At 38.3% G+C, this 26278-nt stretch overlaps 2 protein-coding genes across 2 annotated transcripts in view; both read left to right on the plus strand.

Annotated features, from left to right (window-relative positions):
* Positions 1-21896, plus strand: part of LOC141471264 (macrophage mannose receptor 1-like) — a 34456-nt gene extending 12560 nt beyond the window's left edge. Inside the window, exons 11-30 of the mRNA XM_074157698.1 lie at positions 121-269; positions 1432-1631; positions 3013-3140; positions 3787-3874; positions 4961-5105; positions 6625-6660; positions 6780-6955; positions 7471-7538; positions 9174-9274; positions 11289-11425; positions 12453-12567; positions 13151-13347; positions 14385-14475; positions 15640-15872; positions 16682-16847; positions 18016-18168; positions 18609-18725; positions 18938-19099; positions 20656-20688; positions 21383-21896. Coding sequence (XP_074013799.1) covers positions 121-269; positions 1432-1631; positions 3013-3140; positions 3787-3874; positions 4961-5105; positions 6625-6660; positions 6780-6955; positions 7471-7538; positions 9174-9274; positions 11289-11425; positions 12453-12567; positions 13151-13347; positions 14385-14475; positions 15640-15872; positions 16682-16847; positions 18016-18168; positions 18609-18725; positions 18938-19099; positions 20656-20688; positions 21383-21552 — 2665 coding nt within the window. The 3' untranslated portion in view covers positions 21553-21896. The remainder of the gene's footprint in view (positions 1-120; positions 270-1431; positions 1632-3012; positions 3141-3786; positions 3875-4960; positions 5106-6624; positions 6661-6779; positions 6956-7470; positions 7539-9173; positions 9275-11288; positions 11426-12452; positions 12568-13150; positions 13348-14384; positions 14476-15639; positions 15873-16681; positions 16848-18015; positions 18169-18608; positions 18726-18937; positions 19100-20655; positions 20689-21382) is intronic.
* A 2329-nt stretch (positions 21897-24225) lies between these two features.
* Positions 24226-26278, plus strand: part of LOC141470803 (macrophage mannose receptor 1-like) — a 38145-nt gene continuing 36092 nt past the window's right edge. Inside the window, exon 1 of the mRNA XM_074157054.1 lies at positions 24226-24286. Within this exon, the coding sequence (XP_074013155.1) occupies positions 24226-24286 (61 nt within the window). The remainder of the gene's footprint in view (positions 24287-26278) is intronic.

Raw genomic sequence — 26278 nt, forward strand, 5'->3', positions numbered from 1 at the left:
AGAATCCCATCATAAGATCCTCTCTGTGAGTCTCAAGCAAGGAAAAGGAGAAAACGATTCATAACAAATTAGACAAGTAGGGTTTAGATTTCATTTGCATCATTATGATCCCTTTTACAGGTATGAACAAGCCTATTTGACCAGTCTTGTTGGCCTGAGGCCTGAGAAATATTTCTGGCTTGGTCTCTCTGACATGGAGGTCCAAGGCACTTTCAGGTGGACCAACGGTGAAGCCGTCTCCTTTACGCACTGGGGTGCAACAATGCCTGGTAGGTGCTGTGACAGTGGATGGCGGGTGCTCTCTGCAGTTGTGGTCCCTATTTGGGTTTGCATTGGCAATGTCCTCTGAATTTTATGCTTTAAGCTTTGGGTATATTTTACAAGAACTGGCAGTTTTTTAAACCCATCATTTAATTTCAAAGGAACAATTTGAACTGCAGTTTTTTATTAGGACATCTGGTATGGCTAATGTTCAGAAAGATCAGAATCTAAAAAATTGCCTTCTTTCTGATAAACAGGAGTTACAGGCAGCTCCTGACACTATCCCACACTTATCTCTCTAGTGGTAATATTAGCCTGGGAGAAGAGTTTGAAACAGAGCAACTGTAATAAGGTTTTTACATTAGAATTATAAAATTACAATATAAAAAATGATTATAACTTTTTTGTTGTTTTTTTTGTTTTTTTGTTTTTAACTTGGGGTGCTGAGAAAACTACATTCATGGGATTATACTGAAACAGTGCAGACGCATAGGAAACAATATTTCAAAATGCCATGAGGGAATCTGCTCTCCTGAAGTTATACTATGTCCTTCCTAGCAATCATTTGTCTAAAAAATATCTCAAAAAAACTGCAGTGATGTTATAAAGTGGAAAATAAAAATTGAAAAAAAAATGCAAAAGGGTCATCGGTAAATTAACTGAATCTGTAATAAGGAATAGGATAAAGAGGATGTACTAGGAAAGATATATAAAATTACTTGTGTAAAGGGAGGTCATACTCACGCATCTCCTGGAGCTCCCCATAGGAACCAAAAGCATGTAAATAAGGGAAATCTAGTTAGTGTTGTCTATCTCAACTACCAAAAGCCTTTCAGCTAATATCTGACCTGACACAGGAAAGCTCTTACATGAATAATAAGTGTAGTTAAAATGCAGGGAATAGCAGGTGAGGTTTTTTAATGGCGGCTATTTTTGAGGGGCTATTTTTTATGGAGGAAGAGTGTTTACCAACAGCGTCCCACAATGGTCTGTTTGAAAGCCTATGCTTTGGAAAATGTGAAATAGTGAGGTGACACCTAAAATATAACTCTGCTATTCAAGTGTTGTTGTATGGCAAGAAGGGAAAGGATGCTGCTCAAAGATTTTAAGTAAGAATTAAAAAAATTAAACTGTATAAAATATCTAACATGGTTTTTGTTTCTCATAAAGGAAGTAAGCCAGGATGTGTGGCCATGAGAACTGGGACTGCAACTGGATTATGGGATGTTATTGACTGTGAGACAAAGCAAAAATATATCTGTAAGCAGTGGGCAAAGGGTGCAACATCTCCACCTACTCCAACTACTGCTGCAGTCCCCACTTGCCCTGAAGGCTGGGTATCAAACCACCATAGTAGTTCCTGCTTTAAAGTAAGTGCTTAAATAGTTAAAAGAAGAAGCAAGTCTTTGAACTGCTTGGTTAAAAAAAAAAAAAAAAAACAGTCAAGAAAAAGGAAGCGACATCTTCATTTTGCAATATTTGAGATTGGAATATGGCCAAAAAAAACCCAAACCCAAAACAAAAAAAAACCCCTACCAAACATCTCCAGGAATTATCCATAAAACAGGATAAACTAAAGAAGAAAGACAAGGTGAAGGGACTGGAGACAAGGGTAGGGAGAAGGACACAGGAAAGCAAATGAGGAATTTTTTGCCCTGGGGGTAGTATAAATCGGAGCAGAAAATGGATGAAGAGGAAAGTAAATATCAAGCACCTAGAAAGACATAAGAAAAAGAGAAAAAAATAAAAAGAGGAAATAATATACTATTTCCAAGATTATTGGGAGAGCAAAATTGAAATTCTGTATTAAAATAGCAGAAGCAGCAAAGTTTGCTGTTGGCATGGCTTTTTATCTCAGATATGGTCAGTAGGTTGTTCAAAGATCCCATATTTATCTGGGGTGTGTGAGACTTAGGGAGCAAAGTAGAGAAACAGTGAAGTCTATCCACAGGCAGCACAATGCCAAAGGCTGGACCTTGCTAAGATAAGCATATTACCCCAAAAATAAAGCATAAGATGTCACACGAAAAGTTAATTAAACCAGTGTTTATGAAGGACATTTATCAGAGAATTTCAGATGCAAAGCTACAGATAACTTGTGTTTGAAGTGCAACCAGTTATGCCTGAGCAGGCGTACAAAAGGACTTTGAACAAGAAATGAGGATAGCGTGCAAGCACTGATTTGGGATCATGCAGAATAGAAATGTGTTAAGTGTGATATGTCAATATTTATTACTGCATTATTTGAATTAACAAGTCCTTGCCTTTTTATTGTGTTTGGGTTTTTTATTATTTCTTTCAAGGTCAGCTGGAATGGTATTTCCTTGGACTCCTTTATCTCCAAATCATGATTTTTAGTTTTGGTCAAACTTTTGCTTCTTCTGTATGAAACTACCAAAATGTTAGACACCATATTGCAAATTTAAAGTGGGAGATGTAAACCACCATGAGGTCTTTCTTTTGCCTGTATCTTCAGACTCCTACCAGGCCATCTTGCCTCACTGCCACAACCACTCTCCTTTCCCTTCCTTTGGAAGGTGACTTGGGCCCTCCTCCAGGTTAAAGGGAATCGTATTCCTTTCTAGCAATTCCTTTCCTTTGTTTGTCACCACTACACTAACTAGCTAGACAATTCTAGTGCAAAAATTTTATGAACAGTAGTTAATGCTATTTCTCTTATGGACTTTTACTTGGTTGTTTCTTTACTTTATTATAACATAGATAATATGTTTTAAAGTAGTCTTTCCATAGTGTTTTGGCAGATCAAATACTAAAAAGAAATCATGGCTTGAAGCTCGAGATTTTTGTAGACAAATAGGAGGGGATCTGGTCACCATTAACAGTAAAGAGGAGATACAGTTACTAAGAAGTGCAATGTAGTGAGTATCTGCTGTATGTTTATCTTACCAGATTTAAGAGATGTTTCATATGAACTATTATGAACGCTCTTAGAAGATTTCTGAAACATATGGATTCCTCAAAAGCCAAAAAACCTGTCATAGTTTCAAATTTTATCTATTCATGAATGTTTTTAACTGTTTCATGAATCAAAGAGTTGTTTCTATCCAGGAAATGAAAAAAAAACAAGCAGTAGGTACCTAGCAGTACTAGTACCACAATTACTAGATATAATTTAGAAATACGTGAAATTGTGGGGAGTGGTATTTTTAGTAGGGTAGAAAATGTGAACAATATTTTTACTTTTGTCTCACCTTGTAGTAGTCAATGCTGAGACCATTTTCAGAATCTGTTAAGGCCTTTCCTAAGAAAACAGAACATAGAAGAAATACAATATCAATACTAAAGTCTGATAAATAAGCCATTGCCACTGAGCCATAGAAATATTAGATATTTCTGTGAGGAACATATGCATCTGTATACCCTTCACCAAAGATATGCCAAAGATATGGCAATTATGACAACCTCACTGCACTTTACAATTTGTTCTAGAAAGATTAATGATATGTTTCTGGTTGGTTTTTGTGCTAATGTTTACACACTGCTCTGCCTTGTAATTTCTGTTAGTGGCACTGGCTGCAGCTTTCAAAGAGTTTGGCTGGGTATATTTTCCTTGAATCCAGATGAAGGATTTGCCTGGAGTGATGGCTCTCCAGTGAGTATTTTAATCTTTTATTAAATTTGTTTGCTTAAGATGTTTTGGGGTTTGTAGATGAGCTTTTTGGTCTTTTACTGTTATCTTTTCCAAAGAGAACACTAATCCTGTGAACATTTACATGGCTATTAACCTTTATTATCATGAATAAAATCACAGCAACACATTTGAGTACATGGAATTCATCTGTATCTTATTATGATCTGTAGTGTTGTGCATGACACTCCAACATATTTTCTTGTCCAAGAATATAATATGAACACATAATGTCAGAATATAAAAATTGGTCACATCAGACTGGTATCCTACCTCTGGCAGTAGCCAGAAGTATCTTAAGAGTTAATAAAGCAGCAAGCATATTTCCCAGTACACTCCTACATCCCCCACTAAGTGACGGTACGGGGTCTTTCAGAACCAGATCTCACATCTGTAATCTTATTTTATTTATTTCCATTAATTGATCCAGTCATCTCTCAAGCCCATGTAAATATCCACAAATATATGAAAGGTTCCTGCATGATTCCATTGCTTGTTACCTTCCCTTTACTCCTACTTTCTATTTCCTATTTTCTAATCCAAGCAAGGACCTTTCCTCTTATCTTGTTGCATATTAGTTTCCTTAAAAGTTTTGGGAAAAGATCTTGTCAGGAACTTTTTGAAATCTCAAGTAAATTACATCAAATGGCTCTCCCTTCCCATATGGATGCCAGTTTTTTCAGAGGTAACTCCACTAGATGTGTTCCCTCCCAAAAGCCACGCTCCCATCCTGATTAACCTCAGGGAAGGGAAGCTGTGAGTGCTGAACTGATGCACGATATGGTCACTGCCACCGGACAACTGTTGGACAATGTAATTTTGAACGAGGTCACAGCTGATGAACTGCTCACCTTGTCTGCAGGTGATTAGCAGAAGTGGGATGGCGGGGGGAAGTTCTTAGCTAGGTGGAGTTCATCAGAAACAGTCCATTTGCCTGTTTTTTAAGTGAGAGACAATCTTTCAGACAAATCCAGTTTGTTTCTGTTTGCCAATGGAGAGTAAAACTGCTGAAAGAGATGAAAAGAGTAACAAGGATGATTTCTTCTGTAGGTTAGGTACACAAACTGGGATGCCAGCTCAAGAAATCCAGGAGGACGCAAGTTCTGTGGCGTACTCAATGGTGGGACTTTCTCTAAAACATGGATTCTTTCAGTCTGTGAAGTACAGCTTGACTGGGCTTGTCAAATAAAAAAAGGTAGATATAGTCTTCTCTTTAAGCAAGAAGTTTAAATAATTTTACAAGTGGTTGCTTCTTAATATAAGTTGCTGGAGAAAGACACAAAATTTTGAAAATTATTTTTTCCAAATGGAGGTCAAGAGCATTTGGTAACATTATATCAGTCAGGATTTTTCAATGACAGATGATGAGAATAATTTACATGTATTTTTTCATGTAAATTAGGATATATAAATAAGTCATGTGTTTGCAAGGGTTTCATAGATTGCAAACTTTTTGAATATTAAGAAGTTTTTGTTTGTATGTTTGCAATGTAGGGGGTAAGGAGTTGTGAATTCCTTACAATACCGGTTTATACACTAAGAGATAAACCTAAAAACTAAATACAATATGTTTGTACACCAAACATATTCTTGCCTTGAGATTTCACTGGATTTATGGCAAACTATGGGCAGTTAAAAGGGGCTGGAGGAAGTGATGGGAGATGGATGGAATCAGAAGGTTTTCTTTTGCCTTTCTGCAGCCCTCCAGCCCCACAGCGATGCTGAGCCTTCCAGAGCTGGCCAACCCACTGCCGTTCCCCATGGCGTGGGTAGCAGCCTCGGCACATCACTTGCCAGGAAGGCACAGAGAGCTGCACAGCTCTGGGGATGCCAGCTTTCCTGCCTGGCACCCACCAAAGTTTTGGAGAGTATTGAAACATTTGTAAGTGAGATTTTAATTCTGCCGGATCAGACATTTTTTTCCCCAAGGAAGAAATGTTCCTGTAGAAAAAATTCTGCTGCCTGTAGAAATTGTATGAAGCCATTTCACACAAGAAAAGACCTCAGGCTCATAGTTCTATTGGTACGTTTGGCAGCTGATGTCAAGGCTGGTCATAGCTATAGCAATATGGTTAAGGACAATGGATGAAACCGTCCTGGAGCAGTGCTCCAAGTTCTCCTTTAATATTGTTAAGGATTCATCTGCTATTGGAAAAGCAATGGTTCAAAGCAGTGGCATTTCTTCTTCTGTCGGAATCAGAAATAACTTACAGTCAGTATATATAGTCACATTTCCTTTTGCTTATGAATATTTGGTACTGAGAGAATTTTTTTTATAGAGCTAAAGTAAATCTAGTGGAAATTTTCTCCTGCTTGATAAGAAGACCGCTCTGGAAGATTATGGTATGTCTACTTATGGATCAGTAAAGGGCCTGTAAAACCAAAGGTTAAAGTGTTTCAGACAAATCTACTGTGGCTTACAGACTGGAAGACCAATTTTCCCTCATGTTGCTCTGCACAAGAATGTGATCCAGCCAAAGCTATGACTTTGCTGGTACGAAGCACACCTTATGATACAGCCTTATAAGTAGATGACCATGCATGTTGAATAATGTGGTGCTGAAATGTGTGCTTAAACCTGCTTTCTAGTCAATGGCAAAAGACTGCAGAATCCTCCTCTGTTCCTTACTCTGCTCCTTGCAGTAAGTCACAAGCTACACCATAAAACATGCTACAGAGAGATGTGTTATGCCTTCTTTTCTCTTGTTTTGCAGGAGTGCCATTAAAATCTGAACCAACTGACACTTATGGTAGGGTTTTGTGTACATTTACTTATCCCGTTCATTATTTTTTATCAAAATTGTTATTCTAAAATGAGCTTCTGTGTTCTACAGATACAGAATTTAAGGCTGCCTTATTTATCTTCCAGCATATAAAACCACTGCGGATGGATGGGTCATATATGAAGATAAGCTGTATTTCATCAGCAAAGAACATGTCTCCATGGAAAAAGCCCAAGAGTTTTGCAGCATGAATTCTGCAAACTTGGTTGTTGTTAATAGTAATAGTGAGAGGAGGTTCCTACAGAGAGCACTAAAAGAAAATGTAAGAATCAATACAAACAAACCACCTAAAGTAGAAATGCTTTTGACAGTCTACTCACAAAACTTGAATTGCTTCAGCAGTAGAGCCATCAGCCTTTGCACTAACGAAATCTTCATGAGATGAGATCTGTGAAATTCCCCCTAAAAGCACCCTTTTGTCCCATGGGATTTGGTCTCTCCTGCTCTGCACCAGCTGTGCTGAGGTGGTGAGGCAGGCCAGTGGGAAGAGTGATGTGGGAAGGTGCCAGCTGTGCTGGCTTGGGAAGTAGTTGGTGTGAGGTGGAGACTTGAGGTTGGCATGAGATGGTGCTGCAGTCCTGGAGGGAGAATTAAAAATGGGTACCAGTTTTTGACTCAAGATCTGCTTCGCTTCTACCCCTTCTTAAGAACACAGCTCTGATGCTCCAGATGAAAGCTAATCAACAGCACATCCATTTCTGCTTGTTTTACTTCAAAGTTGGTTTGTTTATGGTTGTTGGGTTTTTTTTCAATGAAAATAGTATCTTTCTGTTTTAGGAACAATCCTGGTATTGGTCAGAAGGATACTTCATCGGTCTAAAAGTGAGTCTTGATAAAAAGTTTAGGTAAGTTATGATGATCACTGCAGCTCTTAACACATAGAAACAAATACAGTATTTTTTGTAGCTGGAGGTTCTAAATGTGTTGTTTCCAAGGACTGAAGGCCATTGTACATAACAAGTACAAAGCAGAACAGAATAGTCCTAGAATATTTTAAAGTCCAAAAGTTTTCCCCAAAAAGAAATGGGAAAAGAACGTTTTTTCTTCAGTAAACACTTACCCAAAGAAAAGCTTGGCAGCTGTACCTTCCATACACACTTTCTCAAGTTTCTTTTAAAGATTTGCCCCATGAATTGGAGTGACACTTTGCTATGCTGAATTTTATACCTATAAACACACATGTTTAAAATATGCTCCATACTATAGAGCCTAGCTTTCTTATGCTTTTTCTCTATATATCATAGCTTCACAGAGGTACTCCAGAACTAGGAAGATGTGGACGATAAGTACAAAAGCTGCTTCTGACAGAGATTTTTATGGTAGCCTCTGCAAACTCCTGTTCCAGGAGAAAAGTCAGCAGAAGTCTATAGTGCAGTAAAATTAACAAGTATTGCAAACAAACCCAACATACAAGTAAAGAGAAAACTAAAGTAAAAGATACTAAAGAGCATGATACTGACACTGACTGCCTTCCTATCTGCTAGTTAGAACATATCTGGGAGGTGAAAGAATAGGCTTCTAACCTTTACCTTATACATGTTTAGACGAGATTTTAATTTAACATTTCTATTTTAATGCCACTGCTGAGCGTCTGTAAATCACTAACATTGAAAAGGGCAGAAGAGGAGTGGGGAGACAAGTTGGTAGTGACTGAGTCAGTGCATGATTCCAACCTCCGGATTTGGGACACAAATTTGGGAGACAGAGCATTGCTTGGGTCCTGTGAGCATCTCATTTATTTATGGGTCCTGTGAGCACCTCCTTTATTTCGATCAAGTATAACATAATCAGCAAGAGATAGATGAGGGAGCTGAACTTGTTTCCCACTTCAGGATGAGTGATGTAAGTTCTGAAATATTAAAATGCAGTGCCAACCTCTTCTACCTTCAATAGCAGTGTATGAAAGTAAAAAGCATGTAAGTGTAAAGAAAAATTGTCAATTTTGATACTTCAGAAAGGGTGCTTTTAAAGCTGACAGAATATCCATTAGTTTCCAGACACAAGACTTAAAAGAAATAACCTATGGAGATATTTCTCTTCAGAGTAAAATCCACAGAGAAGTATTTTTGTCCTTGCTTTTACCTATGAAAACATCAGGAATGCTCAGACTGAGGAGCATAATATTAACTAGATGATACAATGAAATCAGTTAAGATAATAAAACTTTTAATATTCTTCTCTGTATTATATATTATGTCTAATTGAAAATAGTTTCTAATATTAAATGATGTCTGGTCAGTCCTGCTTTTCAATGGAAAATATGCTTGCTGTATTCTTTTTCTATTTGCAACCACTAATATTTTACATAAATTTCTTCAAATTAGAATAATCAGGTAAGGAGAGGAAAATCTGTAACAGTCCTTCCAGTTTTAGCCAGTTCCCATTAATGGGTCTTCTTAATTGTGAAATTTTAATTAGGATTCTTATGTCACAATTGAAGTGTATTATTTAATAACTAATTGTATATTTTTTTCTTTAAGCTGGATAGATGGAAGTCCAGTAACCTACGTGGCCTGGGCCCCTAATGAACCCAATTTTGTAAATAATGAGGAAAATTGTGTGGTAATGTTGGCAGATCAAGGTAAGTAAGAAGGCTAAACTATTAGATTTTATTTGTCTCTGCTTGGATTACAACTGATGCTGTCAAACGTCTGCTGTCAGTTGCCACACAATCTTTCATGGCTGTTTTCTGCAATTCCGTTCCAGTGGCAAGCCAACAAGATGCAGTTACTGGTCTAACCATCAGTCATGGAAGAGTTTATGTCCTTAGAATGGGGAGATTTCAGTACCATGTGTAATTTAATGCAGATGTCTGTGTCTGGATTTGTAAGATTGACATTGCACCTTTTTACAGGGTTTTTCACTACTTCTCTTGGTAACAAGTCGAGTGGGGCCTCTCTTCACCCCTATGAACTTAAGAAAACATGTATGACAGCTACAGGAAATAGAGGGGGTTGAAGGTACAAGCAAATGAGGAAAGGAAAGAAACAACTACATCTAATGACCTAGGACTCTCTTATGTGCTTAAAAGTACTCTTAAATGTAAATATCTTGCAAATCCTAGAGCTAATTTTTCCTCTTGGTTGCATTTCTATAAGTTAGCTGAGGCTAATGGGAATTCAGTAATATATGTATAAGGAAATCAATCTCTCAATTTATGTTTTATAAAGAAATCACTCAGCAATCCAGCCTGAAATTCTACATTTATTGAAGACACCAAGAACAAGATTCACTTTTCTAAACGTAGGCATCTGGTCTGATTGAGATGCATCCCTCCTTCTTTAGCTGTTGATCCAGAAAGAGGAAGCCACCCCACTGGTCCATGCCATATCTACCCGCTCTGCAGAGGTTGCTCAGTGGTCCTGAACTTGTCTCAGATGATGCTAGAAGTTTACATGTGGGCAACTGAATTGGACCATAAGGGAAGCATTAAGCTTGAGCTGATGCGAAAATGTGGCTAATATGAGCTCTGAATTCTCACTATAGTCAAATGGAGATCTCACCTGCACAGCCAGCGTTGCCTGAAGAGCAATTCAGTTTACTGTAGTGGAGTATTTAGTTGCCTATCTGTAGATGACTGTAGCCACCAACAGTGTCCTAGAGTTAGCCCACCTGACTGTAAGCTTCTCACAGGAACAGTGCCATAACTTTCAGCTCCCTGCAGGTGCCTTGCATAGCCTCTCAAACAGTGCTTAGGGCCTCTGTTTAGACAAATGAATCCTGCCCTAGCTCTCTGTTGACTAACAGTAGCTTAGAAAGCTAGTGTGTATCTTGACAACTGAAATGAGGTATTTTAATCTGGAAACAGAATCCTTAGATAATTTATATTAACTTCAGATATTGGCCCCTGAGAGATGGCAGATATTTCATAACACATGTTTGGACGCTATATTGCGCTCTTAGATTGATCCCGTATTTCCTATCTCATCCATTTTCTTTTCAAATTTGCTTGCTGGTATATTTCCCCTGCTGCCTCCAGTGTGATGATGCCATAGGTTGAACAAATCACAAACAGGTACACAGGCTGTGGAAAGCCCTTGATGAGGAGCAGAAGGGTCAGGCAGTTCAAATTAAGCACAAGGGGCTACAGCTGCTACTATTAGAGCTTCAACTGGCTCATTCAAAGCTGCCGTGGTTACTTTGATATTAGATCAAACTGCAGCCTGAAATATAAAATTCAGAACTTTGTGTTCTGCTAAAAAAAAAAGTTCATTTTTTCCTCTTTCTCCTGTAATTCTCTACTCAGAATCTTTGTGGGGGGGAGGGCAGGTGGGAGAGGGGTGTGTGGGTAGAAAGTAGAATGAAGTTACTTGATGACCAGAGCATTTCACTTGCCCTTTTTTCCTAGTCTTTTATTCTTTTTTTCAATCGCTTGGCAGTAGTCCAGTAACTAACAGTGCTGAACAGCAAGGTCCATAAACATCAGTTTGTAAAAAAATAGCTGAGTGCATAAATGTGGTGCGTAGCTCTTCTACAGGCTTTAACGGTGTGAAAAGTTGAGTTGGTAAGAGGCTAATCTCTAAATTAGAAGTGATGGATTATTGTTACAAATAGCATAACATCTTGACTTGCTTATTCAATCTTACTATTTTTAGGCTTGTGGAATGATGTAAACTGTGGTTCATCCAATAAATTTGTATGTGAAAAACATAACAGTTCTATTAATTCAACGTTTGCTTCTCCATTGCCTCCTGGAGGATGTCCAGAAAGTTGGCTTTTCTTTAACAACAAGGTATGTCAACAAGTATTTTCAGTAATTTTGTACAGCACTGGAAATGAAGAAAAGAACTGCGAAAAAAAATGTGATTTTTTTATGATTATAAAATAAATGTGGAGAGCAATTATCCGGTCAGAACATACTGGCTGGATGGCTGGGCTTTTTGCAGGTAGCTATAGATGTTTAACTTTGCAGAGAAACACAGTAAAAGTAAACGTGGGAATAAATTTTAGAGAATATAGTTTGCATAGGCTTAAAATACACTGTTACTCTTTAAGAAAACCCTTCCTCCTCCGCCCGTTTTATGTATTTATGTTAGGAATTTAAATTTGTAACAGTCAGTCTTGAAAAAGAAGTCCTTCAGGTGGAATGATTTAATGAGAATGCATTTGAACAAACTCTTCGGCTTGTACAGGGTTCTCAAAGCTTTCAGTTCAGAAAGAGGATGCCAAACTACAATCGTTTTCATTACAGTTTTATTTTCAGACATGGTCTAGAAGTTCTCGTTGCTGCAACAGAATTTGTAACAATTTGAGTTGAAGCTCCATTTGCCAAAGTTTGTTTTGTCTACTTTATATACACTGTGCTACTACCGCATTCTCTGGAGGTTAGGTCAACGTATCAAAGGATATTTCATACACTTTGGAGAGATAACAGTTATAACCACAGTCATGGGAAGCAGAACAAGGCACAGTAGAGATCATTCACTGCAGCTGTGTCATCCAAAGCCACATTTTCTTGGTTTTAAGTTATCCCGTAGTTACTGCAGGAAGCAGGCAGATGAAGATGTGGGAAGAGATTATGTACTTGGCATCATTACAATCAGTTCAGATGATACTAGAGTCCTGGATTACACCTTGTGCAGTGAGAGGGGCTAAGTATCTACCTGGGTAGACATACATACTTTCTACTCTTGAACTCTGTCACTTAATCTAGCTCTGATTTCTTTTTCTGGAGAAATGTACATTTGATAGTTGATATTAGTCACATACAACAGTTCCCATCTTTGCTAGTTTGAATTAAGTGCTTGGTTTTTTTCCAGTGTTTCAAAATATTTGCTTCAAATATAACAAGAAAGCTAATGTGGCATGCTGCACGAGACACTTGTATTGATTTGGGAGGAAACCTGGCTACCATACCAAATGAACAAGTGCAAGGTACATATGTGGGCTCTACTGAAAGAAAAATATTAATCTCCCACTAAAGAAACTGCTGTGTTCTCTAAAGTAGATTACAGGACTATCTGTTGAAAGTTGCTTATTAGCCAGGTCAATTTATGCTTGGTTTAAACTCCAAAGTGTGAAATAATAGCTAAATTATTGTACAGAAGAAATAAAGTGTGTGTTTCTAGTTCTTTCAGTGCTCAGTTTTCATGAAACTTCCAGTCTTCATTGAGTACAATTGCACAGATCCCTCAAACTAACAGGCATCTGTATTTTCCCTCTCTCTCACTGGCAGTATGATTTGCTGGAATCCTATTTGTGCATGCACAGTGGGGAAGAGGACTTTTTCTAATTTTCTCCAGAGCTTTCGTTTTGGCTATTTTTTTCAACCCTGATGCTTGTGTAACATATGTTTCTACAGATGCTTCTCTAAACATTTAGTTAAAGGCAGATGGGCTCTGTTGTGGGAAATGTTATCCTTTTAATATGGCCCCAGTTCTGGGCTTTTGCACATTTTTCCTGTTTTGGGTAAGTCTAGATAAGCTTTCCTTAACGAGAAATCTTTGCTTCCCTCCAGCTTTCCTCTTCTATAATTTAAAGGATGCCATGACTAATGTTTGGATTGGGATGAATGATATCGGCGCAGAGTCCACATTTCTTTGGACAGATGGAAGCACCGTTTCCTACACCAACTGGGCTAATGGTGCACCAGAAAAGAAACAAAGATACTTTGACTATTATTACTTAGAAACATTGACCGACATCACTGTGGAGGTACAGGAAATTTAAGTTAATATCTTAGGCAGCTAGATGATTTTGCTAAAAGGGGAGTTACAGCAGCAATAGCAACATGCTAAACAAGGTTTAGCAAATCACTGGATAACCATTCCAATACACAAAACATATTTGGCAGAGGCTCTGAAGGGGAGGGACTTTGTGCTTTCCATCCGACCTACTGCAAAATACCAATTCTATAATCAAGCCCGGAGAGGCATATATTACATCAGTTCTCCCACAAAGTGCATTACCACAAACATTAAAGTTGCAATGTGAAACATAGAAAAGTTATGATAAGCCAAAATTAAGGTTGTTGGTGCAACTTTAATTTGTCTGTGTCTATGTCCCATTCCTGGCTAATGTTCTCCCACATTGTTTTACTAGTTTATGGTGGTACAAAAGGATATCTCCAATAAAAGGGCTATTGCTCTGCTGAAATTCAATCTCTTTTTCCAAGGAGGGAAACACATAGAAGAAAAGATAGGTCACTTGAGATTTTTTAACATCTACCATCAGTCTACCTGTTTATGACTAAAACTTCTTTAAATCGGCATAAGAGAGATACTCGACTGAAATACTGAAAGATGGTCATGGCCAGTCCTGAAATCAGAGGAGTCATGAAGGAATTATTGAAGGGATTAGAGATAAGGAAGGGAAAATTTGGTTGTTAGTAAAGACATCTGATAGAGATAACTTGATAATGACTACAAACAACAAGACATATTTTAGGTAGTCATTTCTGTAGTCATTAAAGAATTCTTAATAAAACTGGTAAGATTACTTTTTATACACCTTTCTTTCAGACCTTGACTGGCACCAGTGGAAGCCTGGTTCCAATTTAAGGGGTCACTAATAAATACCAGGTCAAGCCATTTGGCAGAAACCTAGGAAATTTGAACTAATGCTCAATGAGCTCCTCTCCCTTTTTTCTTCCTTTTCTCTGCCATCAGGCTTGCACTAGGAGTACAGGGTCTTCAGCTCATCACCTCCTGATTGCCTTTTGTAATCGTTGTGTATCTTCCCCTCTCCTTCAGACAGATTGCGTCTTGATTGTGAAGTCAGATGGGAGATGGAGAGATGATAGCTGTGACAACGAGAGAGGCTATATATGCCAGATGAATTCAAGTGAGTTCTGTTTAATCCAGTCTCCTAAATAGAATAAGTATCCCAGATAATCTGAATATATAAACCAATATGATTTCTCTCAGCTTTGAATCTCATTCTGAGTCTCTTAGGCTTTCAGAGCTCCACCAGTCATAAGGCTGCACTATTTTTAAAGTACAATTTGTTCCACAGAAGTTGCTGGAGAGGAACCACTACCTTAATTGGGGTTTTGTAGTTAAATAATGAATAATAACAGAGAATAATAAATGGAAAGGGATTTCTTCTTAGTGAAATATGAAGCTTTTAGGCATCCTCTTTAAGTGTAGTATAAAACCATGCTCTTACAGTAACCTCCCCATACTCCTGGCTGTCTCTGAGGAGAGCATTTAATCCTCTTTTAACAGGGTAGGTTTAGACTGAACATTAGGAAAGAATTTTTCACAGAAAGAGTGGTCGGGCATTGGAATAGGCTGCCCAGGGAGGTGGTTGAGTCACCATCCCTGGCTGTGCTTAAGTGTCATTTAGATGTGGTGTTGGGGGATATGGTATAGGGGAGAACTTTGTAGAGTAGGGTTGATGGTTGGACTCGATGATCCCAAGGGTCTCTTCCAACCTGAATGATTCTATGATTCTATGATTTCTACTGAATGCCGTATGATGTCTATTAAAATGTACAACCCCTTGGCTATGTCTTTATTGTTGAAGAGTCTTGATGTTTTTTTTTTTTTACACCAAAATGAGTAACAAATGTTGATTCTCCTGCTGTAGAACTGTAATTATGCAAATCCCTGGTGCCCAGCCATATAACGGGAGTAGAGAAGGAAAAGCACAGATAACAAAAGAGTTTTGCCTCATCTTTATTACAGCATTATTAAAAACTCTTCTCCCTGCTCCCCCTTCAGTCAGCTCCTGCAGCCTGTTCACTCTCAGCATAGCTAACTTGCTTGTAAGGACCCTCTCTCCCTGCAGCAAACATATAGTTTTAGGGAGGCATTTTTAGCTTGTTTAATCCCAGCTACAGGTGTTTATACCTTTAGGATCCCAAGGGTGGAAAATTTTTCATGAGCTTAAATAAAGATTTTGACTTACGGTTAGTACTGAATGTTTTGACCTATTTTTTAATAGCTTCTATGCTATAGGTAAGTGGAACGTTGTAAATTCCTGCATTCAGTTTTTTCTCCATAGTTACCACGCAGTCTGAAGTACCAACAACAAATCCATCCTCTGGCTTTGCCCATTACGGTGACAGCAGCTATTCAATCATCTCATCTGAAATGCAATGGGAGGAGGCCAGAAAAAATTGTCAAGACAAATCGGCAGAACTTGCTAGCATTTCAGATGGCTACGTCCACTCATTCCTGTGGATCCAGATGCTGAAATATGGAAAACCTGTGTGGATAGGTCTTAACAGCAATATGGTAATTACTGGACAGATGGGAGGTGCTTGGTGAGCTCTCCTGCTCTTTACAGACATGATGGATGCCCTATTTGTAACAGTGCTGAAACAACTGTACTCTGAATGGCGTTACTTTATACTTACACTTTGTGTGTATATGCATAGATTTCTAGGGGTCATTAGAGTTACTCAAAGACTTTCACGCACCACGTGGAGTGAAGAGTCACAGAAAAGGTTAAGCAGGAAGCAACAGATGAAAGTAGAAAGTTCTAGGAGTGGTAAAAGAAATAAAGGTGCAGAGTGAGGGTCACAAGCCAGGATGAGCAGCTATCACACAGCAACTGTCAGGCGGTCTGAAAGTCTAACTCCCTGCCATACGGAGGTCTAATTATAACTATTATAATTTTAATAAAAGTTATTATGAGTATTAGAGGGATATTTTAAGATTATTTTGCCTGTTTAATGTCAAGTAATCTTTACTCACCAAATAGCTCCCAGCTTTAATTTAAATAAAGCAGAGCAGAGGGGACAAATTCTCTGTAATTGCTTCTCTTGATATGGGATTTACTAAATGACCTATGATGGACTCACCTGAGTTTCTTGCCTTGTTGTAGGAGTTTGTGTTACTTCAGAAAAGCCGCCCCGAAAGCAATGAGTTCTCGTGTAACTCAGAGCACCCAGTGGTATTGCTTAGAACAGTGAATGGTGTTTAAAATACAGAGCGGCACAGGGATTTTTTTGCTGAAAAACTCAAGTAGAGATAGGACACTACATTTATGTGTCGGGGCTTTTTATGTAAAATCGCTGTCATCAGAACTTCTTTGTTTTCAGACTGGCAGCTATTACAAATGGACTGATAACTGGAAAACCAGGTACACGAAATGGGCAGCAGGGGAACCAAAGAAGAAAAATGCTTGTGTCTACCTAGATCTTGATGGTACTTGGAAAACAGCATCCTGCAATGAAAGCTACTTTTCAGTCTGTAAGACGTCAGATGGTAAGCAAATGAATGTAATAATTTTAAAGACACATTCCTAATTGCATTAGTCTTCCTAATCCTAGAGATTTTGCTCTGTCTTGGGCTAAAACCCTCAGAGGAGTGTGCTTCAGGATACTGTCTACCTCCCTGCAGAATTTGAGATTTGCTATTGGATGATATATGAACTCAGGCACATGAAAGCCTCTTGCGCAAACAGATATGGCTGCACTGCTTTCATGCTTTCATTTGAGATGAAGCTCTGTCTTCAAGATATTTTGTTCTTTCTGAGATGTGAGCATAAATCACACTTGAGATTGTGTGTAATATAAGCAAGTGCTGGGATTGCGCACTGACTGTGTGGACTACAGCAAGTGGCTAAACTCACACACAGGTGTCACTGAGCCAAAACACTGGCAAGAGTTTCACTTCCATTTGCTATTTCTAAAGCTAAAGCAGTTCTGATCTAGGTGTAAGAGCCTCAGGAATGTGAATGATACTTAAACTCTTTGTAGAGGTATGCAGAGGCATGTTTGCTTGTAGATTTTGTAAATTGTGCCATTTTCACTCCTTGAAGTTTTAAGGCTATATAATATAGTCTGTTCCTGATGTGAGATTCAAAATAGATTTTGCCACTTGAAGGTGACTTCCAAGTTAAACCTTCGAGCCGTACATTTGGTCTGCATATGCAGTGCAGACAGATAGAAGTGAATTGGGTTGCACAGGTGATCCGAAACAGAGGCTAATTTGGCAAAGGCATGCTCCACTGATGGCTCCTTTGTGTGAAGTGACAATGTACAGAGACCAGGCAGCCATTCAATATGGGACTGTGGTATCAATGATTCATTAGCCTACAACAGCCTTCGGTGTTGTGAGAATGCAAATTCAAGATCTCTATCATCCCTCAGAGTTTGTTTTCCTCACAGTACTGCCAAGGTAGGCAGTTAGATGATGCAGGATGTGATTTGTTTCCGTGTCTAAGAAATGTGATTGGAGAAATAAGATGTTTCACATTCTTGACTGCCTGGCTCTCCCCGTTGTCTGACCTTGGGACCTGTAGGAATAGTCAGGAGCAGAGGTCCAGATAGTTAAAGCTGGGTGAGAGAAATCTCACTGTATTTATACACATATCCCACCTCATGGGTTACTCATAATGCAATACCAATTTCATATCATATGGCTTCTTTAGCTGTAGTTCCTACTGACCCTGCTCAGCTGCCTGGAGACTGCCCTGAAGCAGCCGATCTCCGAGCTTGGATCCCTTACCGTGGCCACTGCTACTACCTCGAAGCATCAGCTGGGACAAGCTGGGCACTGGCCTCCCTCGAGTGTGCTCGGTTAGGTGAGAGGTTTCATTATCAACTGACGAGATTTGTACAAAAGTTTATACAAAACTCACATAAAAATGTAAAAACATTCATTTAAAAAAAAAAAATTATAATTATTTTATTTACCTACCAACCCACTCTAAATCTGGCACAATGAAAATAAACTAACACAAGTGACTGTGCAGCCTTCTATCCTCCCAGAGGCTGTAGCCTCCTCAGGTGCAGAGCTCCACATCACCTCCTGCTTCTGGGGCACCATTCTGGGGGAAGTGGTGGGGGGCCATGGCCACTAAACACCTCCAGGGCCCTGTCCTCCTCAAGAAGCAATGGGGAAACCAACAGAGCAGCATATATAATACTTTCAAAAGTTATTGTTTGTACAGACCTGAAAGAGGAGGTCATTCGAGTAGTTGTTCAAGTAGGTTATGGTTATTTGCTTGCTAATGCCTTTCAGGTGCTACCTTGGTTTCAGTAGAAGACATGGATGAATCTGACTTTCTGATCCATACAATACAACCACTTGGAAATAAAGTAGGAGGCTTCTGGATAGGACTTTACCGAAATGTGGATGGTAATGTCTTACTTTCAATATTTAATTTAGAAATGCTTTGCTAATATCAGAAAATCAAGGCTAACTGTATTTTTACAAAAAATGACACAGTCTTCTGCTGAAAAATGGGTTACTACTAGATTTTTTAAGTCATTTGTTGAGCTAAGGAGTTAAAATATCTTTGAGATGCATTTTTAATTTTTTTTTTTTTTACTCTGTATGTTGCTCTTTAGGCCAGTGGTTATGGCTAGATAATGCTGCACTGGACTTTGTCAACTGGGAGGAGAAAGAGTCCAGTGTGGAGCATAACTGTGTCAAAATGATTGCACCATCCGGTTACTGGGACAACACTGATTGCTCTTCTGAAAAAGGATTTATCTGCAAAAAACCCAAAGGTAAGTCCTTAGTGACAGAGTAGATCTGTTTACTAGTAACTGTTATAGCCCTCCACCACATGTCTGGAAGTAATTTCTGACAGTTTTGTTTGGCATACCCCACTTTTCTAGACATTTGGAGCTGCCTCTTTTTGCAGACTCTGAGCTCTTTGCAGCACTGTCTGCAGTCGCATGGGAATAAGGTAACGTGCTGTGTGCACCTTGGGTGGAGAATGAGAGTCTCAGAAAATTTTTGAATACCTAACACAGGCATTGGTATGGCATCTGTCAAACACTGGTGCAAACTTACGCCATTAGTAGGAACTAAGTATTGCAACAGGTATTTTACCCTTGCAAGGAGGAATTAATGTGAATAATTAGGCTTCTTCTCCAACCTTGTAATACTCAAAAACTATATTACCGCCCAGCGTCAAAAACTGGCTTCATATTCGGCCTGATTCAACAACCTTTAAGTCAGTAATTCCTCAGAAATACTAAAAGGCCAGCTGTTTGTGTGGCAATAATAATATAAGGAGTGACTCCCTATTAAATACTCCCTTCATTACAGAAGCTGTCTTATTAGGATTTCTGGAAATTTTCATGCAATATTGTTATACTAGACTAATGTTTAAGAGGTAAAAAAGCACATACATCATTCTGAAGTGGAGATACAAAAGATAACAATTGTCTGAAAGGAAGCACTATCATTCCCTTCTCTTAAGTTACCTAAATCTTACCTAAAAACTGATAGGTTGCCATCTTTAAACCTTTGCACTTTCTTCTGTAGTAGCTGTTAGAGCAGGTTTAATTTTCCAGCTTTTGCAGCTTTTGCGTATTGTCTCCAGTAGATCATGGGGAACATCTCTGTCCTATGCTGAAAGCCTCATTTCCTATGTAAAACAATTTTTAAGATTCCTCTATTTGGATGAAAATTTGAAAGGATATGATTTCAATACTGAAGACATCACAAGATACTGTAGTTCTCAGAAAAATAATTGAAAATTTTGGGTTAGCTTTTAATCGTTTTGCAAATGTAGTTTTTAATTTAAAAACCAAACTGAAATGTAAACAAGAAACAGTCATTTCCCATGCACTGTTAATTTTCATGCTTAAATCGGCACATGCCCATGGCAGTAAATCAGTTAATCCCCATTAAAGATTTACTAAAAACATCCAAATTGTATTCCATCCCATATAGTACTAAAATAATAATGAAGCACTAAAATCCGTCCACTGAATTGTAAGATGCCCTGATATGTAACTATTTCCTGCCTTAGTAGGGGGTACTGTTGCTTTGTACCTGTTCATTTTACGTTCTACTCTGCTTTAATTTCATTTTACTTTTTGCCTTTATAAATTCTGGGTTGAAAATGAAAATTACAGTTTGGTAACATTAAGTAGGTAGGTAAAACCTTAGTAACATTTTTTGCCTCACTTATGTTGCCTTTTATAATGGACACATTATTAATGCAATGGTAATACTTCAGGGGGGTTGTTCCTGTATAATTTTAGCAAAACAGTCAAATTTATGAATTCTAACAAAATGTCTTATTATTTGTCTCTGATATTCCTTGAAGTTGAGCCAAGTGAGAGTCCTCTACAGCAAGAAGGTAAGAATTTTCATAAGAAAATTAATAAAAACCTAAATACAAGGAGAACTTAAAATGAGTTTTCCCAAATCACCCCTTTTTAGAGAACAAGTCCTGCTGAGAGTTATGCATGATTATAAATCACTCAGGGTAATCCTACAGTGCCTTTATGGTGCACGCAAGCACTCCCATGTTCTTGGTTGGCTGGGCTAACCCTGAGTTGCCAAGCTCAGCAGTGACCCAACTTGTCACAAACTTCGAGAACAGGCACAGACAATTTTAACTAGGCTGTTAAAACCCATGTAGATGGATATGCAGATTTCTTCCATAGGTATTATTGTAAATAATGTAATAATACATTACAATATTAATTATAATATTAATTGTAACATAACAATGTTACAATAAAAATATTGTAAAACTAATTTACATAGCATCTCATATTCATAATTAGCATCTCCTACCCATATCTAAAGCATGCATTTTCACTAAATTCTTACAAGCATCCACTGCATGCATTGTACATTCTTGTAATCCAGATCCACTAAAACCGTGTTAGCTTTAGCAAAAGAGACCTGGCTACTGATCAGAGCTCAGGTTCATACTGAACATACTCCAAGTTCGGTAGGAAAGAACATCTCCTCCTTGTTTTTCATGTTTTATGGGGGTTAAAAAAATTGCTAAGGTTTCTCACACTTATATGCATTCATTTCAGGCAAGGAAAAGAATAAAGAGGCTTATCCACCTGTTCATCACTCTGTTTGGCCACTCCTTTTTTTGGCTGTTCTCACTCTTCTTGGAGCCGGTGTGTCAGTCTATTTCTATAAGAGAAGAAGACAAAACCAACTATTGACAGATTCTGGCAATGAAACACCTCTGAAATGATGTGTCGGTGACTGAAGAATTGGCGAGAACGGGTCCTGTGGCATGTACCAATTCAGAGGAGAAAGTTACTTGCTGAAATTAAAGGATATATCTGCTAAAAGTCTCTAAATATCTGTAATCATAAAGTAAATCCCTTTTCTCTTTTTGCACTAGCAGCCTCTTTTGTATCATGTATATTTTCCAAAATCGGAATTACAGATTGATGCTATAGATTTGGAAAAATTAAGATGTTCTGCAGCGTACATTAGTGTAAATAACTTGTCAAGAACAAATAAACATAGTGAAAAAGGTCTATAGAAGTCTACTAGTGAGAATGAATGTTCAATAAAATGTGATTACTCTTTAGAACTGTCTTCCCATGACTTTGTGGACACTGCATTGAACTAAAAAAATAAAATCTGCCCAACTCTGTTGCAATCTTGATCGCTTTTTGCCCCACAAACTTCACTTCATCAGACCAGCACTTTTATTGTTCCTTATAAGGGCATGCTATTACACTTACTTATGAAATGGTGCTTCATATACTTACCTCATATAATTTTGGGGTAGAAAACCTTGCCATTTTCATTTTCTGCTACGGAAAATACAGTTCATACCAGAAAAGGATATTAACCTCAGGTGTAGGTTTTGGTCTTTTTTCTATGTGATAATATGATTTTTAATTGTAGTATGTTTACAACATGAGTTAAAATATTCTCACCCTTGCATTCTTCCTTCTTTTTTGTTAAAGCATTGAAATAAATAAAGTTTTTATTAGTATAATTTTGAGCTTCAGACTTCCCTGTGAATCAAGGGGAAAGGAGCTGCTCTTTTCTGCACTGTAACTCTCTTTCCAACAGCAAGGAGAGCTTCTCCCGCCACCACTTTGAATTCAGTTTGAATAAGCACCAACTTGCCATTTTTAACCACAAGAAAAAGGAACAGAAAACTAAGGAATACTGTACTAGGAATCTGCAAGAAGACTAAATTTAAGGTGTTAGAAAAACAGTGGAAAGCAGTACAAAACAGCATTTAGGTGAGCTGCAAATACAATTTAGACACTAAACACTTTATGGGGAAGAGTGCTTAGCAGATAGCCCCAGGAAAAAACCTGCCTTCCCCAGACTTCACAGGGTCTACTGAGCAAGCTGGAAAGTTTAAAGAAATAATAATAAAAAGTAATTAATTTCTTTTTTCTAAGCACTGGACTCCTGGTTTTTTTGGCATAAATACAATCAAGAATTTAGCACACTGGTGAGAACAGGTTATTGCAGAAGTGAAATGCAGCATGCAGGATGCTGACCCCAAAAAGTTTGTAACCAGCATCAAGCTGGTTGGTCATGTGCAAGGGGCAGCTCTGAAGTGCTTAATTCTTCTTCCAGCCTGCCTCAGTGTCTGCACTAATTCCCCCCTATCACTCTGCAGTCGGGGAGCTGAATCCTCACAAGCATTCATTTACACAAGAAGGGTACCAAAGCCCAGTTTGGACTAGAGAGCGGCTGGCACTTCATGAGGCAGTAGAGGGAACTGGGTAGGAATGTGTTCTCCAGGTATTTTCCTTTGGGATCCCATCTGTCGGAGCCATTTCATTTTATGATTTCAGATATATCCGAAATATGGTTTCACTCAGTAAACTCAGCTTCTATTTCTCTCCCACCCCATCATTGTCTGTGGTGCCACTCAGCTTTATGAGTTTGGGCTACTCTTGCAAGACTTGCTTACACTATGTCCCCCTTGAATGTCACCTGCAAATAAAATAGTTATTATTAAACCATTTATTAAATTTGTACTTTTACTGAAATCCAGCCACTTTTACTGAAAATGTTTTTCTCTCTCAGTACTTTATAACAGTCAACAAGTTTAGCCAGTTCTTGCAACAATTTTCCCTCACACCTTATAAATAAAAGCAAAGACAGTTGCTTCTCATACGACATCTTCTGTTCAGTTTCTGCGTTTCACTACTGACTATTTCACTTCTTGCTTTTTTTCAATTTCGTTACCACAACTTCTTTTAATTTCACTGATGTAAATCAACAGAGGAACAGTAGGACTTTTTTGCATGTGAATATTTGCCAGCACAGCTTTGCAGAGTAGTTATACAAGAATTGCCATGCCAATAGAAGTCTTCACGTGAGCACTTTGCTTCCAGATTAAAACGAGCTTTTCCAATTTAGCTTACATTTGGCTTTGTCTTGGACCACCCTCACTAGGAGTTTCTCAGATGGATGAACTTTTTGCCTGAAAAAAGCATTCCAGGCAAAAGTTTCCCTCCTGTTACAGGGAAACTTATCACTAGCCTATAGCATTGAACTTCTTTACTTGCAGAGCTTCAACAAGAAGTAAGCAGCCCAGCCTCAAACTGTGATCAAAGCAAGCAGTGTTACAGTGCAGAAAAAAAGCAGTTTTCACTCTCAAAGTGAGCAATAATTCATAATGCACTGAATACTGCAGATCTTGTAAAATTTGCTCTTCTTCTAGATATGCAGAGCGACTCATTCTGCAGCGAGCAGTGTTTGCAATGGGCACTCTAGTTATTTCAAAATACCACATGACAGGATATTTCCTAATTTAGAGTATAGAGCTTTATCCATCAACCCTTTGACGCTGTCGCTATCCTCACTCAGAAGGATTTATACACTGCTAATCTTATAGTCCAACTTTTGGTAGAGGATTGAAGAACAAGTTACATTTGCAATGAGTTTCTCCAGGTTCCTACTTTTTCTCTCATTCGTGCATGGTTCATTACAGTCACTGGGTAAGTTTCCTGTTGGTTTTGTGTTAAACTAGATATGAAAATGCTTTTCCTTGGGCAGTTTTACAGTTTTAATGCATAGACTGATTATTTTGTACTTGTAATGAGAGTTGATACATGATCTAAGGTGGATGTCAGTTATTGTCCTGGAAGTTCCTGAGTGACAGAATAAAAGAGGGGAGATATGGGGACGTTGGGGGAAAAGGAGGTAATTAAAGCAGGATATTTAAGTTGGAATTTCTTTCTATGGAAATATTAAATCAGATGGCACTGAATGGGAGGGCGATGAGAGATGAGGAAGCATGGAGCTCTTTCTGTTTACTCTCCCCATCGCACCCATGGTGCAGTGATCAAAGGGGTTCAGAGCCATGTTTTCATGACAGTTGTGCAAGTTTCTCGCTCTGCTCCAAAACATGAGATATGAGAAGGAAGAACTGGCTCCTCCCCTCCAGTCTGACCAAATTAGAAGAATAGTTCCAGCCTGAAGATGTATATCCCTCACTGAGTATAGCTACAGAGAGAAACAGAAAAGCAGTAATGTATGTAGAACTGAGCAGATGAATGTGTTTGCATGAATGTGAGATTGAGAGCGTATATTAGAAATTTCAGGATAAAAGAACACTGCTGTAATACTGTGATAGTTTAAGAAGACGAAGAATTGATGAACTTAAAGAATCTGTGCTGAGGACGAATGAGCAAAACCTCTCCAAGCACAGAAATGTGCAATTGAAATCTAAAATTTTTACTATCTAAATATATTCATGACAACCTGACCTGTATTCTCTCTGGTCAGCTACCCTTTTTCTTTAAACAATTAATGAAAAGATGGACTAACAAAGTGAACCTTTTGAGTCATACAGAATAGAACAATGCAGTGAACTCATTGTCTGAGATCTACTTGTGGTTTTTCTGTCTTCAAGAACCACAACTTTTCAGCAACTTATCATCACAGAATTTGACTTTCCGACAAGGTATATATATCAAACTCTAAACACAGTATTTAAAACCCAAATTTTACTAAAACAACATTTTATTTAAAATCTCTATCTATACAAGGCGGGGGGGGGAATGATAAAAATTAATTAAAATAAGATAGTGTGACCTTCAATTTAGATGATAGACAGATATAGGGATACATAGATCCATTACTAGGAAGTCAGATTTATGATTTTATGATTATTTTCATATGTCCTCTTAACCCTTTCTTTCCCCTACATACTTTTACATTACAGGGCAATGGCAATGGACAGCCATGTGTATTCCCCTTCAAATATGAAGGCAAACAGTACAATGATTGCACTGATGCTGGCAGGTCAGATGGCTGGCTCTGGTGTGCAACAACTGCAGATTTTGATGTTGATAAACTCTATGGATTTTGCCCACTAATAAGAAGTCCTGCATTTTATTAATTAACTTGCCATGAAACGTTTTTGAGAAAACCGTCTGTTGAGCTACTGGGTTCATTACCAGCTACCGGATGCACACCCTCATGGCAAACCTTGTCAGATTAGCCCCAGTGAAAATCATCTGATTGAGCATTAACCTTAGTAGCAGCATGTTCCCTCTATAGCGAGTGGAGAGTAAGAGGTACTTCCAGAGCATGGTTCAGCCCAGCTAAATTCTGACTCACCTGCTGGAAGTGGCTGTTTCTCTTTATGGACCAGAGAGGCGAATATGTTCCTTGATATCTCATTTTATGTGACTTCAGTGCATGGCATGACCAGCATGAATTTAGACCGATGTCTTCCTTTAAAAAAATCCCCATTGCTCTTTATTCCACAGGCATGGCCTGTAGGCCATTTCTTCCTGCTATATACTGGTTTTTACCCCTTAACATCCATTTCCATTCTTGTTCTTGTCTCCTATTGCCAGCCTACACAAAAATGGTGCTGCTAAAATTACCCTCCTCTCCCATCTTTGTACTATCTTCTGCACTGAACCTGTGTTTGGACTCCTCCAACTAAGACACAGACTGCTTCATTTTTCTCACCAACT

This window comes from Numenius arquata, chromosome 12, assembly GCF_964106895.1.
Source record: "Numenius arquata chromosome 12, bNumArq3.hap1.1, whole genome shotgun sequence".
NCBI classification, from domain to species: domain Eukaryota; kingdom Metazoa; phylum Chordata; class Aves; order Charadriiformes; family Scolopacidae; genus Numenius; species Numenius arquata.